Source organism: Lygodium microphyllum, chromosome 1 (genome assembly GCF_053477565.2).
Source record: "Lygodium microphyllum isolate KBCC chromosome 1, Lygodium_microphyllum_v1.1.10, whole genome shotgun sequence".
Lineage (NCBI taxonomy): Eukaryota > Viridiplantae > Streptophyta > Polypodiopsida > Schizaeales > Lygodiaceae > Lygodium > Lygodium microphyllum.
This window is the reverse complement of record NC_141135.1, coordinates 70,332,757-70,349,495: the sequence shown is the minus strand read 5'-3', so window position 1 is coordinate 70,349,495 and position 16,739 is coordinate 70,332,757. Positions and strand designations below refer to the sequence as shown.

Genomic DNA, 16,739 nt, shown 5'->3' with positions numbered 1-16,739 from the left:
ACACTTTTGCACTTGAAATTTTTTTGTGTTGCCCTTTCGCTTTTGCTATTAACATTTAGTACAAACGTATCTTTGGTATGTGAGTGTAGGACTCTATCTCTATTTTTGTGCCTCCATTTGTCTTTTGTACCTTGAACCTAGTATTGCCATCCTCATGCTGACCCTCTCCTCCTCTCTTCCCCTACATGGATGCAATGCAAGGACTGCCCTTTTGTATGAGAGCTCTTTCCATCTAGGACTCTACCTCCATCAACATGCCTTCATTTGTTTTGAATTTTGTGCGTTGGATCCAACAACTTTGTCCTTCTGCACCCTCTCAAGCTCTCTTCCCTCACTTGCATGCGTGTAGGGCAAGGATTGCCCCTATATGTCATTGCTTTTCCTATGATTCTCACTCACGATAAGACACCTTAATTGGAACTTGGCAAAGAGTAACTGAAGGAAATGCCGAGTTCCGACAACACGGATGGAAATTATGCACATGGAAGAGGAAAAATACCAAAAAAATTGTGTAATGAAAAAAGGTGTGAAAAGACTCCGCGGGCCGCCAGCATTTGGTCACAAGTCGTTCGAAGAAGCAGGAGGAGGAGGAGGACAGTCACGCCGCGTTTACGTTTTTCGCTCCCATTTGTCTCGTTCATTTCTGCGGTGGTGGACTGGCCATGGAGCCTTCCCTGTTTCTGCTGCTGGTTCTTCTCTGCATCGGAGTTTCTTCCGCGGTAGCATCATCCGGTGCCGAATCCAAGGAGGTAACACATCACATTCCTCGCAGAAATGCGTTTTCCTTTTGTTGTCGTTTCCTGAAGTGCGCAGGGCAGATCTTAGGGTTCCTGTCATAATCTTGTCTTGGTGACAATCGGAACAACGTCACAGTCCGTTACAATCTAGAGTTTAGCGTAAGTAACAAAGAATTTCGTCGAGCTGGGCACAATGCCACGATCCGCCTTTATTATCACTCAACATACATCTGCCACCGACAGAGATATGAATTCATAGAGCATGCACACAATTATTGCTTTTATTTGACCTAGATTTACGTTGAAAAACATACATATCCATTGATCAGAACACAGCACCCTTGATGCACCACCATTGATATGACCTGACATAAATTCAAATAAAGAGATACATTGTGCCTTCGAAGAATCATTGTGGACGCTACATCTAGCCTGATCCTCAACTTCTTTTGCTGTGAAGCCTCACTGTCAGCAATGACACGCTACTTGTTTGAAGATGTTTCTTATTTGGAAGTTATCATGACTGCCACCTTGATGACCATTGTCTTGTGTTTGCGGGATAGCCTAGATGTCCTTTCTGCACCAGCAATGAGTTGCATGATCATAAACTTAGGAGTTTTCTGTGGCTGTTAAGCACATCACCAATCTATTTACTCAGACTCATTCATTTTGCTATAATTAAAGTTTTGACTGCATCAAGTAGGCATTTTAATTCAGAAAGGAAGCTGGAATGGAAGAAAGGAGAGTTCTAGCTCTGTGGGTTGTTATAACAGTTAGTAATGGACCATAATCAATAGTGAACCTACACTAAGTCTTATATTTTGTGTTCTTCTCAATCAGGTGACATATGGTTCTGTCCTGAAGCTGATGCATGAGCGCACTAAATTTAGGCTCCATTCACATGATGTACCGTATGGTTCAGGCAGTGGTCAGCAATCTGTAACCAGTTTTGGAGGAGTTGAAGATGCCAACAGTTACTGGGTATGCACGATGCTAGTTCTGGGATCCATTGATTGAAGAACCACTAATCCTTTGTCAGTATGCTGCTTTATTAAGTTGAATTGTGGTCTGATATCAAATGCATTGAATGCTGCTATGTCTCATTTTTACATTAGGCAGGCCTAGGGATCTGTACATTTAAAGAATGAAGAAGGCATGCGGTACAATAAACCTGTAGCTAATGTAGTTGGTTATTTTGACATTTTCAGAAGATGACATATGTCCTATGGGTCTGCTAATGAACAGCTGTATTTGACATTTACTGATAGATTGTCAAACCACCAGAAGATTCCACTGCTCAACAAGGGGACAAAATTCCTGATGGTGCAGTTATCAGGCTGCAGCACATGAGGACACGCAAATGGTTGCACAGTCATTTGCATCAATCACCCATTTCAGGAAATTTTGAAGTAAGTCACCTTTGCTTTTAATGACTTCCTAGACTTTGATGTCCTAATGGTGTGGGACACTTTGCTTGAAATCATTTTATGTTCAAAAAAAGTTTTTTTTCTCATTAGGTTCGCCTGTATTCTTTTAGAAGTCGGACTAGAGGCAGTGAAACTTTTTTAATGGGAGCTCCAATATGAAAATGGACAACATGATCAAAGATGGTGATTCATTACATGACTGAACTGAATGCATGAATTTTTGGTGACTATATGTGCCCTTTGTGGTTTTGGAATCTGCTCAGATATTTAACATGTGCATGAAAAATCAGCAATAGATGGCCATTTCTGCATGTGCGCCCTTTCTGGTGTAGGAATCTGCTCAGATATTTAACATGTGCATGAAACATCAGCAATAGATGGCCATTTCTGCATATTTTAAGCTGTGCAATTATTTACTTGGGACTAAGGAAGTATTTCAGCCATTCTGCACAGCTGTTGATGTTTTGTGCATCATTGTCGATGTGCAACTTTAGTAGCTATAATAATTGTAAGAATTGGGTGAGTGAGCAAGTGATGTTGCATTTGTATGTGTTTGGATGTGAATTTTTAATGTTAGTTACTCAGGCTTGATAGATGCAGGATATTGGCTAATAAGCGTTGTTGCATATCAAGCATGTCATTGTGTAAAATGAACAACATAAATTATGCAAAGGAGTGACAAAAGCTAGACAAAAAGCTATTGTATATTTCTAAAGATGTTTTAAAGAGCTTGATAAAAGATAATATTTGTAAAGTAAAAAATACAAGTGGCTGTTGTTGTAGATAGCACATGCTGATCTGTTGGCGGTCCTTGCTTTAGTGCTCTTGATATGGTTGAGGCTAGATCCACTCTCTTATGCTATGTTCAACCCATTATATTGCATCAAGACGCATTGGGCTTGGAAGAGTCTTACTACAATTAAGTTAGAGGATGCTTTGTACTTGTGGGCTAGATGGAGATTACTTGGATGGGATGGCTTGACAATGGAAGTTTTAAGGGATTATTGAAATTTGCTAGAATAATCAATTCTTTCCATAATAATTAATGCATAGAATGAGGATCTTATGCTTGCATCATGGAATGGGGGCTTGGTTAAAGTGTTTCCCAAAAGTAGTTGCGTGAATCATGTCAAGAATCGCGTGGTGGGGGGACTTTCTCAAGATGTTGCGCCGATCACACACAGAATGCACAAGGAGAAGCTCACTCAAGAGACAAGAAGAGAGATGGAGGCCAAAACGTTTTCTTGCTGATTTCTTCTTCTTCTTCCACACACTTTACAATGTACACAAAGTATAGATAAGATACAACATAAAGGAAAGTGGCCTACTAAGTCAAACAATGCATAACCGACTACACTAGTCGACTGGCGCTATAACTATGCGAGCTGTAAATAGGTGTAACAACCTAAATATAATAAGTAATGAGTCAGTGGCTATGTGAGAGTCATAATGACCACCGACGTGCTAAGTGTAGACGTGTGGACCCATCTAACCAGGCGGTCCATCATTAATGTCTGCATGTGTTGAGCTTGTCATCTCAACAAATCACTCTTTGATCTTAGGCCAATAATGTTAATGCTAGTGATTCCGAAGTTGGTCACTAAAATGTCAAATAATTGAATCAAAGTTTTTTTGCATGATGGGTTGCATCTTGCTCAATATGACTTTGTTTTGACAAGACAAACTAATGATAATATTGCAAATGTGTATATTTCTATTACATTTATTAAGTTGTTTGTTATAATATATGTGAGCATTGAAAAGGCATTTGACTTTGTGAGTTGGGATTGCCTTGCCTTGATACTAATCAAATTGGGATTCGGACTTAGATTGTAGTAGGCTGCTTTTTGGCTCTATGTTGATAGCAAGGCTTCATGCATATTGGAAAGTGGATGGTTTAATTCATGGTCATTAGGCAAATCAATTGATTAGAGTTTTCCATTGAGTGCCTTGCATCATAATAGAGGATGATTTTCTTGGGTCTTGTGCTTTTGATTCTAGAATATTGTCTCAAATGGACAAGTATATAGGAAAGCCATAAGATGACAGGGTACTTCTCCTTACATATGCTAAACAGGGGAATGGTGTCCCCATGTATTGGGGATGGGATATGTAAGTGACAGGAATGGTTTGTTTCACATGCAATCTCCTCCTCTTTGACTTGCTATCTGTTGTCGCCCATACCTATCGTCACATTTGCTTGTTTGTGGCTTATCATGCCCCCTTCTTTACTCACCTGGCTCTCTTTTTGATCTTATCTTCTCTCTTTACTCATATGTACCCTCTCTCTCTCTCTCTCCTCTCATCCCATCTCAACCTTCAAAATTCTCTCACGTGAACTACTCTCACCCTCAGACTTCATCTTAGATTCTCATCTTAGTTTGCACCCTTTCTGTCCTCATGATTGCTTCTTCAAGAGCACCTTATCATTGCAAAGGGAGAGGTAGATGTGGTGACACATGGTCTTGGTGGGATGACATAAACATTGATTGCACATCAGGCGGGGACAAACTTTTGATGAAGTCTAATGAAAACTAATGTTTCCAAAGCTTAGAATATCTTATTTACTTTTAGTATAGCTTAGTATAATGAGCTGAATAATGTCTTTTAAATAATAAACATGTGTTTATAAACCCCCTTGGTTCCCATTTCTTGATTTTGGCTATCCTTGGTTCCATGTCTCTATGTTTCCTCACTTTATGCAATGGTCACATACTCTAGTCTCTTTACTTGGACAATTTGATTGATAATGGTAGTTTGTATGTATGGAACTACCACATGGGAAGCGTTTCTTGGTATAGACTTAAGCTGATGATTGCTTTTATGCCAAGAAAAGAGCAGCATGTCATTATTATTTTGCTTTAGCATGGAGAAATTCCCTCCTAGGGTCGCATGGTCAGACGCTTAGTTTATCCATTGGGTTGGGATCTTACATTGCTGCAAATGGTTCAATGGGTAATTTAGATTTTAGAAAGCGTAAAAAATTGGATTTTGGTTAATTGTTCATTTAGCCTTTTCATATGTGTTGGAAGTTCAATCCATAATAATGATATACATTCAATTCTTTCTCCGATTTTTGTGGCAAAAAGGATGAAAAATTCATATGTATGGCTATAGAGAATCTTTGGAAAACCGAGACAAATAGGAAGGGGCTTAGGCCTGTGTTTGTGCATACATGTGTGTGCTTACATATGCACTTGGGAAAATTACAAATGCAAAAGTGCTTTGAAGCATTTTCATGGATGCAACTTGTAAACTAGCTCATAACATCTATGGAAGCCTATGGACAAATGGTCAGTGGATTATGCATAGCTACTGTTGGTTAAAGTGCAATGGAAAAAGAAGTGTTGTCTAAGTGCTACAATGCTTATTCAAGTTTTGGGGCAGTTGTATTGTTAGATACAACATGATTAAGCGAATATGACCCATAAGGTGACTTGTGTCACATGTGCTTGGAAAGTATTCATTGTTGCATAGTTTATTTCAGCAATCATTGGCTAAAGTTGAAACCATACAATGTGTATTATAGATCAAAGGATGATATGAAGTTACTTATAAGGATGCTATAGATGATAGTGGTTATGTACTTCAATATATGGGAATGTAGAGGAATTATCATAGCCATTAGAGCTGATGCTTGTGTGTAGGTCTCTTGAGGATGTGGTCAATCTTCTCTATCCCTAGGGGCACTCATTTAATCTTTGGAAAAAACACCAAAGTGCGTCTACATTATACTCAAATTTTGAAAATGATCATAACACCTTGTATCTTCTTGGTAAACTTGTTTTGAAATTTGTTGGAGGCAACTCTTGAAAACAAAAGAAGGGGTAGGGGTGATGCAAATTTGCTGAATGCTGAAATGTGGGCTGAAGTACAAGAGGCCTAGTTTTTTGTTGTTTTGGGGGGAGGGGGGAGAGAGAATTGTGTGCCTTATCTGTACAACAGGAGTCCATATACACACACAGTGGGCAGTTAAGTGGGCCCAATAAACAAATAGATGCTGGCCAAACAAAATCCTCAAATGCCGAAAATTCCCAAAACACCCTCACATTTTATCAAAATTCTTAATGTGGCCCTCCAATTTGGTCATTGAAATTCCCAAATGACCCCTCATATTTAATCAAAATTCTCAATATGGCCCTCCATTTTGGCTGATATAGACATACTATGCTGATATGAATGCCATTAACCTCAACCTGTGTCTTGGGTGGACCAGGGAAGAGAGGAGCTGGAAAAGGACTCTCTGACAAATTTGAGAGTGTGTTATACCTTGAACGGATTCCAAAACACAGCAGGCAGTTTCTGAAGATCAGTTGCTGTAATAAGAATGGCAAACTTGTTTGGAATAAGCTGACGACTGAAGGTCGTATCAGAATGGTCTGCTGGGCAGTCAAAATGCAAGGCAGCAGCTGCAAAAAGGCAGGCAGCACCCAAGACGCTGACCTGGCTAAGTTGGCGACGGCTCCTGGAGATTATGGATGCTGCATGTGGCAGCTGCAGGCTGAAAAATGCAGCAGTTTTCTGATGCGGACAGGTGGCTGTCTGATCTGAACAGGCAGGCTGGGCAGCAGCTGCACAGTGAAAATTCAGCTGTTGGGGATGATCAGCAGCTCCAAAGCGGTGCTTGGAAGGTGGGTGAAAGCTGCCAACAGGGGTGCCTCAGCAGAAGGCTGGACAACATTCCACGAATCTGAGATATCCGCCAGCAGGGATGTGGACAGCAATGGGATGTAGGTGCCAATTGATGGATGAAGGTAGAGTGATCAGGATGGGCAAATGACTATGCAGCCTGTCTATTTATGATGAACCAACCGAAGTTTGTGAGTTTGCATATGGGACCAAAACTTTGCAGCGTTTTGAGCTTTCAGGATGTTTAAATGATCTAATGAACGTATAAATGTTAATTGCACCTTTTTTAGCTTAAAAAATGCATCCTATTACTTGGCGTGTGTTACCTTTGTGACTGACTTAACTGATAACTTGGGGCCTCTTGATGGATTACCTCTTGTAATTTTTGTTAAGACTTCAAGCTCAGCTCTACTATCTTTAGGTTGTGTGTAACTGACACTTAGCTTGTTCAGTTGCACCACATGCGGACATTAAATAAGTCGGTGACTTTAGACTTAGTTTGTACTTGGTATGAATGGTCTTACAGACCTTAGAGTGTTGAATTCACTTTAGTCATATGGGTTATGGAATATGGAGAAAACGAGTGTGTGAGCATATGGCTCCTCTTTGTTGCTCCAACTCTTCTCTCTGTCTTTGTCTCTCAACATGGTATTAGAGCCATGCTAGGTGGGCTCTCTGGAGCAGGAGGCAATGAAGAAGACCTGAAGAAAGTGAGGATCCAAGATTCTCTGAAGACAGGCTGGCTGCCATTGGTTCTTGAAAGGTATGTATGGAGACATTGAATTTGCCATTGCTCAAGCATTGTCTGTGGCTTGTCTGGGAGTGCACCAAGGCTCCATTGAGCATGCAGAAGTTGTCAATGAGCACCATGTGCTACTGGTGTGCTGTAAACATAGCCTATCAGGTTGCGTTAACTGCGCTTACTGCAGGCTGAATTTCCTTGGTTGCAAAGACACCACATAAAGTGGCGACTATGTGGTTAAATGCTGGCCTAGACCCTTTGAAAGGTGCTTGAAGACTGTTGTATGCAAATGCTTTGGAGAGGGCTCAGTTATGAATGTACAGATCTGAAATTCAGTCTTGAATTGCTGGTAACAGAGAATACACAGCATGTATGTTGCCTTGACATGATCTTGGAGCTCTATGTCATACTCAGAAAGCATCATTGAAGCATAGGTATATGCAAGAGGACATATGCACTTGTTCTTATGCCTTGGAGCTGAAATTTGGAGGTCAAAACATTTAGATCTAGGAGCTTTTTACAAGCTGAAAACTGTGATGAATCTGTGGACAACAAGCATTGGTTACACGGGAAGCACTACATGACATTGTTTGGTCCCTATTAAATGTATGGCTTGGGATATGTCTGGGAATGTTTGGAGTATTAGGACAAGCATTGAATGCCATTGAAAATTGAAGTCGGGAGCTGAAAACAAATGCATTTAAAGCGTCTTGGCTTGTTACAAGCAGGGAATGCAGTCCATGACATTGCTTCTTGAAGATAGAGTGTCTATGGCTGTATGTATGGTCATGTATTGATTCGGACGCACTGAAGCAAATGTATGAAGTGATTTGAAGACATTTTGGAGCTGGATAAATCTTGTTTTGTTGAGTATTTGTTGACTACGATCTGTGAACAGGAGTTTTGACACTTGTACTTGTTGGTTATGCATTGATTTGTGTCCATATGGTCATATTTGGGCTGCTACATGTACTAGCAGATGTCTATGAAGTTTTGGAGCATGTATGACATGTGTACATCTTAGTTTTAGCTGTGAATCAGTTGCTGGTACTGACAGTTTACACATTTCAGACTGCATGTATATCTACTGGCAGAGAGGTTGAATGTTATAGAGTTTACAGTAGCTACATGATCTATGTATTGACTGATGTACCGACATCCTATATTACTTGGTTGTGAATGTCTTTGACAAGTTTATGGACTGAAATACATTGATTTGAACAGAGTTGGATGCTGAAAATTGTCATTGCATTGGAAGGCTGAAATTGATCAGTTAAGAAGTCTTGGTTTGCAGGTAATCAGACTCATTGTTTGCAACATGGCAAATGCAGATAGAACCAATAATATAACCCAGATAGTGGGGGAAAAGCTTGATAGTAACAATTATGCCATATGGAAGTTTCGCATAGAGAACTTTTTGATAGGTAAAGGATACTGGGAGTTAGTGACTGGAGCAGAAGCTGAATCCGAGCTTCTAGAGAGGCCTACAGCTGATCGAAGACGAGCACAACGAGCTTGGATAGAAAGAGCTCACAGGGTTTTACATTGGCTCTCTATGTATCTCGGATGCTATGGTGATGCAGATCATGAACTGTAAGTCACCAGAAGATGCATGAAACATTTTGATAAGATATTATGGCGCAACTACAAGTGCTAGGAAGATACAGTTAAAGTTGAACTTTAACAACATGGACAGAAAAGGCAGATCTATACAGGATTATGTCACAGAGATTAAGACCATTGTGGATTAGCTGACATCCATTGGTACACAAGTTGCGGATGAAGACATTGTTGCAGTGACATTAAATGGTTTGGGATTTGAATATAAGTTATTTGATACTTCCATCTTTGTGTGGGCTGAAATGCTGGATTTCAATGAGCTTGTTGCATTGCTCATTCATAAAGAGGTTAAACTGGGATTGGCTATAGACTCTAGCAGTTCCAAGAGCAAGGATGCTGTCTTTTATTTGAATTAATGCGACCGTGGCAATCGTGGTAGAGGTTATGGTTATGATAGAGGAGACCAGCAAAATGTATCTTATGGTCATAATAACCAGTAGGGTTTAAATGCAAGAGGAGGTTGAAATTTGAGAGGCAGGGGGAGATCTAGCCCTAGGGACAGAGACTCTTGGTAGCAGCAGCGCTTATCTGACAATCCTAATAAGGATAAGGATTGTCATTATTGTGGAAAGTACGGTCATATTGCCAAGGATTGCTGGAAGAAGCAGGGCAATCAAAGAGGCAAACAACATGGACATTATGCATCGTCCAGTCAGGCAGAAGATGCATTTAGGGATAGATTGTTTGCCATGATATATGTGAAAGACAGGGCTCTTGAGAAGTCCCATGAGAATGCAGTTTGGTACATTGATTCGGGGGCATCGAATCATATGACGCCTCATGGTGACTGGCTTACAGATATGGTGCCTGAGAAGAATGGCTATGTATGCATAGGGGATGACACGCAGTATAACATAGAACATAAAGGCAAAGTACCTTTGGTAATCCATGATGGCAGGAAGAAGAACTTACATGATGTACTGCATATTCCGTCAATTACTAAAAATCTATCGTTTGTGGGTCAGATGATTGAGTAGAATTTGAAGGGTCGATTTAACAAGCATGGATGCTTCATTGAGGAGTTTGGTAATAGCTGCAAATTGATTACTCGCGATCATAGGAATGGCAAGATGTTTACTCTTGATGCCACTTTGCCATAGCTGAAATCAACAATGTTTATCCATGGCTCTGGCACAGTTAGAGACTTGGAAATATGGCATAAGAGAGTGGGACATGTTAATCTTCAGCGGTTTCAAATGATGCAAAAGAAATAGCTGGTGACATGTTTACCCAAGTTTTAGTATACAGATATTGGTCATGTTTGTGATACTTGCCAGTTTGGTAAATAGTCGAGGTTGCCATTTGTTAGGCATATAAAAAATAGTACGCAACCGTTGTAGTTAGTTCACTTTGATGTGTGGGGGACTAGCCCATAATGTATCCATGGGAGGCTCTAGGTACTATGTGACATTTATTGATGATTATATTCGTTATACTTGGGTTTATTTTTTGAAAATAAAGGACGAGGTGTTTGCTGTTTTTCAGCAGTTTAAAAAGCAGGTTGAAAATGAATTTGATTGTTACATCTCGTGCTTGATGTGTGGGGGCCAATCTATAATGTATCCATGGGAGGCTCTAGGTACTATGTGACATTTATTGATGATTACATTCGTTATACTTGGGTTTATATATTGAAAACAAAGGACGAGGTGTTTGCTATTTTTCAACAGTTTAAAAAGCAGGTTGAAAAGGAATTTGATTGTATGTGCTTGAGATCTGACAGCGGTGGAGAGAGTGTGTCAAATGAGTTTGACAATTTTTTGGCTGAAAATGGCATATGTAGACAGCTTATATGTAGCTATACTCCATAGCAGAATGGGGTAGCTGAACGGAAAACAAGGTCTTAATGGAAGCTGCATGTGCAATGATGAATGAGAAGTAGATGCTACTCTATTATTGGGTTGAGGCTGTTATGACAGCCATGTATATCTTGAACAGGACTCTCACTGCAAGTATTCATGAGATGACACCATTTGAGAAACTGTATGGCTACAAGCTTGATATCAGTCACATGAAGGTATTTGGTTGTCTTGCTTATGTGCATATTCTTGATGAGAAGAGGAAGAAGCTGGATCCGAAAGCACATAAGTGTGTCTTTATTATATATTTACAGGCGAAGAAGACATACAAATGCTATGATTTCTCTACTCGGGATACATTAGTGAGCAGAGATGTTATCTTTGATGAGATGGCCTCTTGGTATACATCACCGGCTGTAGTGCCATCAGATATACCTTCTACACATGTTTCTACAGTTGGTTTGCAGTAGCAGAGTACTACATTGACAGGCCCTAGTGGTACGACGGTATCTCCATGGACAGGGAGATTATGGAGAAAGTCCTTGAGGATGCATCTGGTATGATGACACCTGGCATATGACAACTTCAGGCTATGACTCAGTTGACAATCTAGACAGTGAGCTTGGTATTTTGACTATGTATATGCCTGGTACTAGGCAGAACAGGTACATTTTCCCTCATAAGAGAGGGGAATTGAGTAGTGCACCACAACTTAGACGATCATAGAGAGTCAGGTACCTTGTGGATAGACTGACTTAGTGTTTTTTCTGCAAAGCATTTTGCTTATAAGACAAAGGTGAGAGAGGTCAAAGAGTTTGCTACATTTGCTAAAGGAGTGATGGATAAGAATTGGTGCACAGCTATGGATGAGGAAATAGATCCATAATTACCTGCAGAGTTTGGGATTTACTATTGGTAGGGTTGATCACAGTCTGTTTATGAAAAACACAGGGCTTGGTAGTGCTGGTCATCTATGTTGATGATTTGATAATCACAGGTGATGATGACTTGGGGATATAACATGTTATGTAGATGTTGAAATCTGAATTTGACATGAAAGACTTGGTGAACTGAAGTATTTCTTGGGTATTGAGGTGATCAAAGCTGAAAATGGTTTATGACTGATGCAGAAACACTATGCCATGGAAATGCTGAAGAAATGTGGCATGGCTGAATGTAAACCATTGGATACACCTTTTGATTAGAATATCAAGTTGGACATTAGCAATGGAGCTGAAATTGATGATGTGACTATGTAGAGGCAGATGGTTGGTAGTCTGATTTATTTGACTATCACTAGGCTAGACTTGAGTTATGCAGTTGGGCTCATAAGTCAGTTCATGCAGAAGCCCAAAAAGTCACATTTGGATGCTGTTAGGTGGATTATGAGATATGTTAAGTCCATTATAGATTATGGGCTGTTCTATGTGAAAGATAAGCCCTTGACAGTGGTTGGATACACAAATACAGATTGGGTAGGATACTCATATGATCGCAGATCTATGAGTGGTTATGCTTTTGGCTTTGGAAGTAGAATGATTAGTTGGAGTAACAAGAAGCAACCAACCAATGGTTGCATTGTCTAGTACTGAGGCCGAGTACAGGGGTGCTGCATTGGTAGCATGTGAGATTGCATGGTTGTTCAAGCTTATGGCTGATTTGGACATACAATTGGATACTCCAGTGACCTTGTTATGCGACAATCTCAGTAGTGTACTCTTGGCAACGAATCCAGTATACCATGCCATGACTAAACACATTGACGTACACTACCATTTTATCAGAGTGATGGTTCTTGCAGGGAAAGTAGACCTTATGCATGTGAAGACTGATGAATAGGTTGTAGATATCTTTACCAAGTCTTTGAGTAAAGATAAGTTCAGTGTTTTTAGATAGCTGCTTGGTGTATAGATGCTGTCTTGAGCTTGAGGGGGAGTGTTAAGACTTCAAGCTCAGCTCTATTATCTTTAGGTTATGTGTAACCGACACTTAGCTTGTCCAGTTGTACCACATGCGGACATTAAATAAGTGGGTGACTCTAGACTTAGTTTGTACTTGGTATGAATGGTCTTACAGACCTTAAGAGTGTTGTAATGGTCTTATAGACCTTAGAGTGTTGTATTACCTTAGTTATATGGGTTATGGAATATGGAGAAAACGAGTGTGTGAGCATACGGCTCCTCTCTGTTGTTCCAACTCTTCTCTTTGTCTCTGACTCTCAACAATTTGTAAAGCCTCTTATGTCATGGTCAATAGCTCTCCTAGGAGGCAAACTCTCAAGTGATTTATCTGAAAAACGATTCAGCATGCAACTTAATTTAATGTCCAAGTTTCATAAATCTGCTACACAATTGGTGGACCTGGTCTAAACAGCCTTTAGCTTGCTACATGTCATCCTGACTGCACATGTCCTATGAGAACTAGTCAGATGTTCAGTTGGCTAGGTCCTAGGATAGTCTGCTCCTTTAAACTAGTCAAGAAAAGCAATGTGTATCTGATGTATGGATGTGTAAAATAACAGTTCGATTTCTAAATCACTGAAGCGTAGTAAACTGTAAGCTGTCCCAAAATTGCCCAGTTACATGAAGATCACGGTTTCTGGTTTCTGACAATCTGATATGGAATTGATCAGGTGAGTTGTTTTGGAGGGGAGGATGAAAGCGACACTGGAGATCTATGGATGTGGGTGCTTCCGTTGTCCTTGAAACATCAATTAACAAAATCTGGTCTAGTTGTCTTGCGCGTAGCATTGATACATTCAGTTTCTGCATGCATTTGACATTGGTGGCCTTGATGTTCAGGTTGGAAACTGAAGGTAAAGGCAAGGTTTGGATGAGGGACCAAAAGGTCAGATTCCAACACATTGATACAGGAGTTTTCCTTCACAGTCATGAAAGGGTCTACACACGGATAGCAGTAGGACAACAGGAGGTATGTTCATGTGTCTGCAAAAGTTGGGCACGTTTATGGATTTGCTTCGTTGCTACATAGTCAGTATTGCTTACTTTCAACCTCAGCTGTGGACCACTCACCTTTATTACTTGCAGGTATGTGGTCTCAAAAAGAGAACAGCTGAGAATATCTGGCTTGCAGCCGAAGGAGTTTATCTGCCTGCAAACAAAAAGGCTACAGTATAAAGAGGCCAATATGATTAGCTAAAGTGGCTGATCATGGGAGATATAGCCTGGATAGTAACAAGAGCAAATATACTGAATCTTTAGTGATTGTGTTGCTCAGGCAGAAGAATTTTGTGAGCGCATTTTTCCTGGCAGGTCAATGCAGTAGAAAATTATGAAAACGAGTTTAGCTACAGGGAATCATAAAAAAAGTTACTGCTTGTTCATTTGGAGTCAGGCTTCACTCCTGAATGATGAAGCTGTATTGCAAGTAGCCAGCTGAATGAACGATGGAAAATTGGCAATTTAACTGCAAATCTGACTTTGGAAGATGCCAATTTATTGTAGTTGGAGTTATGACCTTTCTAGTCTGGACATTGGTTTGGGTCGTCCTTGTGTTGTAACTCAGCAACATGGGAGATGTCATTTGTTGGTCATGTCAAAGCAACTGGCAGAAGGACATTTATGCAGACATCATTTCATGTGTCTCCATGGTGGTGGAACCAAGCATAACTTTGAAGTGGTTTAAGGACAGTTTCCTACCCACATCTATGCATTAGCTTCCCTATAATCAAACTGGTAATCTTAGGAGACATGATCAAAGCTTTACTTCAAACATTAATTGCTTACATGATGAGATTTACGTAGGCTGGTTTTCTTTAATTGAGGAGTATTGATTTATTGGTTTTTTGATACTGTATTGGTCATCCTTGCGAATGACATTTTCGTCATTGAAGGTCTTCCTTAGGAGTAGGATTAATCCAAAATAAGTTTTCCTCTAGGAAGATATCAAGGGAATGCACAAGAGTGCATTCAAGCATTTTGCCTAAAGGAACATCGATGGGCGTTCAAAGAGTGAAGAGAGTCTTCATGTGGTAGGACTGGTCTCAAGAAGGAATATCTTGGAAAAAAGAGCAGAAACGTGAGAGGAAAGAGAACAAGAACCAAGACAGGTGGTAGAGTGGGCTGCAGTTAACTTTAAAGTGTTCACAAGTTTTTGGATTGTCTTATGTGAAGACTTTTAAAAACTTTCATGATTGTGTGCATATCTGACTGATCTTCAATGTACAAACTCTTACACAAATGGAAGCCCTTAATGCTATCTTTACCAGGGTTAGTCATCAATCTGTGCATGTGGTTTAGTCCATTCGAAGCTAACACGCTCAGAAATGAATGTCATGATCATCAATGTGAACCTCAATAAGCTATATGTTATATCATACATTCAGGTCCTGGAAGAGACCTGACACTTTATCAACCAATAGGGTATCTCTTGTGGAGAAAGATGCACAAGGCATGCAATAGAAAGCCATTAGCTGCAGTCACCTCATAGGGCTGTCCAAGAAGCACAAAAGGAATGTCCTTGTACACAGCCCTTCTCATCTCCTCATTGCTTAAATACTGCAATCACACATAAAAGACATGATATAAGAGAACAATATGCAAATATATTTGAAGCAAACAGACATCAAGAAAATGGCCAAAGAAGCAAACCAACTAGACCGGAATGGAAATCAAGAATTACTGAATTTACATATTTCATTTGCACATTTTATACCTGATCTGTTACATCTTGAGTGCACAATTCCGGGGCAAGAAACCAAAATAAAATAGTGAATCTAAGAACCTAGAGACTTTGTGAACTCCCTAATAGCTCCAGGCATCACTTGTGGACAGCAAGAATTGAGTTTTGAGGTTTGTCTAACTATATGCTGTATGTAGACACGTGATGGGGCTTGTGTTGTGCATCTTGGAGAGTATAATGACTAGATAGGTAACTACCACACGAGTTGCGAGATTGGATCAGAATTGAGGAAGGTGAGTTTTGATATTTCACTGTTGTGTAACTATTTTATCACCTTGAAATAAAGTCACAGTTACAAAGCTAATACTATACATAGAACTTTTTAGAAATGTACACACTTGCATCGGTGCCCACATGAATGTGACTGAACAAATTGGATGAGGTTGTATTTGTGAGTTATATGCATGGATCATTGCAAATGCATGCTTTAGGTTCAAGTTTGTTAACCTTTAGTCATATAGTACAAAAGATGGAAGGAGCAAAGTCCAATGGTTGAAATATTGCTATTGTTGAATTAAAATGATGTTGCCTTTGCCAGATGCTTGGAGTGCAAGTTGAGAAAGATGGATGGCTGACTTTAGGTTTATGAAGATAGTAGAGTGGAATTGTTCATTTGTCACTTCTTCAAGGGGTCCATACACGGGTGCCCACGTTGTTGATTTGTGATTTGGTAAAGATGTGGACCATGATAGAATAGTGACAACTTAGATGAAAGGGACAATGAAGAAAAAACAAGCCATCTATAAAAAAGAAGAAAGAAGCCATAAGAAAAAACAAGCTGCTACTCCAAGAAAAATGATGGAATAACATAGTACTTGGAAGTGCTATTTGTAGAATTGTATAGACAATGATAAATAGATAATGCAAGAATAATATTTTGTGAAAAATTATTGTTCACGGACAAAGAATGCTAATGGTAGAACAAAGTATAGGAACAATGCTCTACAAAAATGCTAGTGGCAAAAAATGAAAGATAGGACGTGTATTATTGCTAAGGAGGCTAGTGGTAAGATGAGAAATACAAGAACAGATAATGGGAATTACATTATCATTTGTAGACAATGTAGTGGTGAGAAGAATAAGA

The 16,739-nt window shown here is 39.8% G+C and overlaps 1 protein-coding gene across 1 annotated transcript; it reads left to right on the top strand.

Annotated features, from left to right (window-relative positions):
* The first annotated feature begins 546 nt into the window (after positions 1–546).
* On the top strand, positions 547–14,751 carry LOC148041235 (stromal cell-derived factor 2-like protein). Its single transcript, XM_087678201.1, has 6 exons — positions 547–749; positions 1,578–1,718; positions 2,006–2,146; positions 13,587–13,636; positions 13,756–13,885; positions 14,002–14,751. Exons 1-6 carry the CDS (start codon positions 663–665, stop codon positions 14,089–14,091), a joined length of 639 nt encoding a protein of 212 aa, XP_087534327.1. The 5' UTR covers positions 547–662; the 3' UTR covers positions 14,092–14,751.
* The last annotated feature ends 1,988 nt before the right edge of the window (positions 14,752–16,739 follow it).

What these genes read in the sequence shown, in the direction of transcription:
- LOC148041235 (XM_087678201.1), top strand. Translation starts at nt 663, where the DNA reads ATGGAGCCTTCCCTGTTTCTGCTGCTGGTTCTTCTCTGCATCGGAGTT. An exon ending in AAGATGCCAACAGTTACTGG is followed by an intron (nt 1,719 to 2,005) that starts GTATGCACGATG and finishes ATTTACTGATAG; the next exon opens with ATTGTCAAACCACCAGAAGA. An exon ending in GACACTGGAGATCTATGGAT is followed by an intron (nt 13,637 to 13,755) that starts GTGGGTGCTTCC and finishes CTTGATGTTCAG; the next exon opens with GTTGGAAACTGAAGGTAAAG.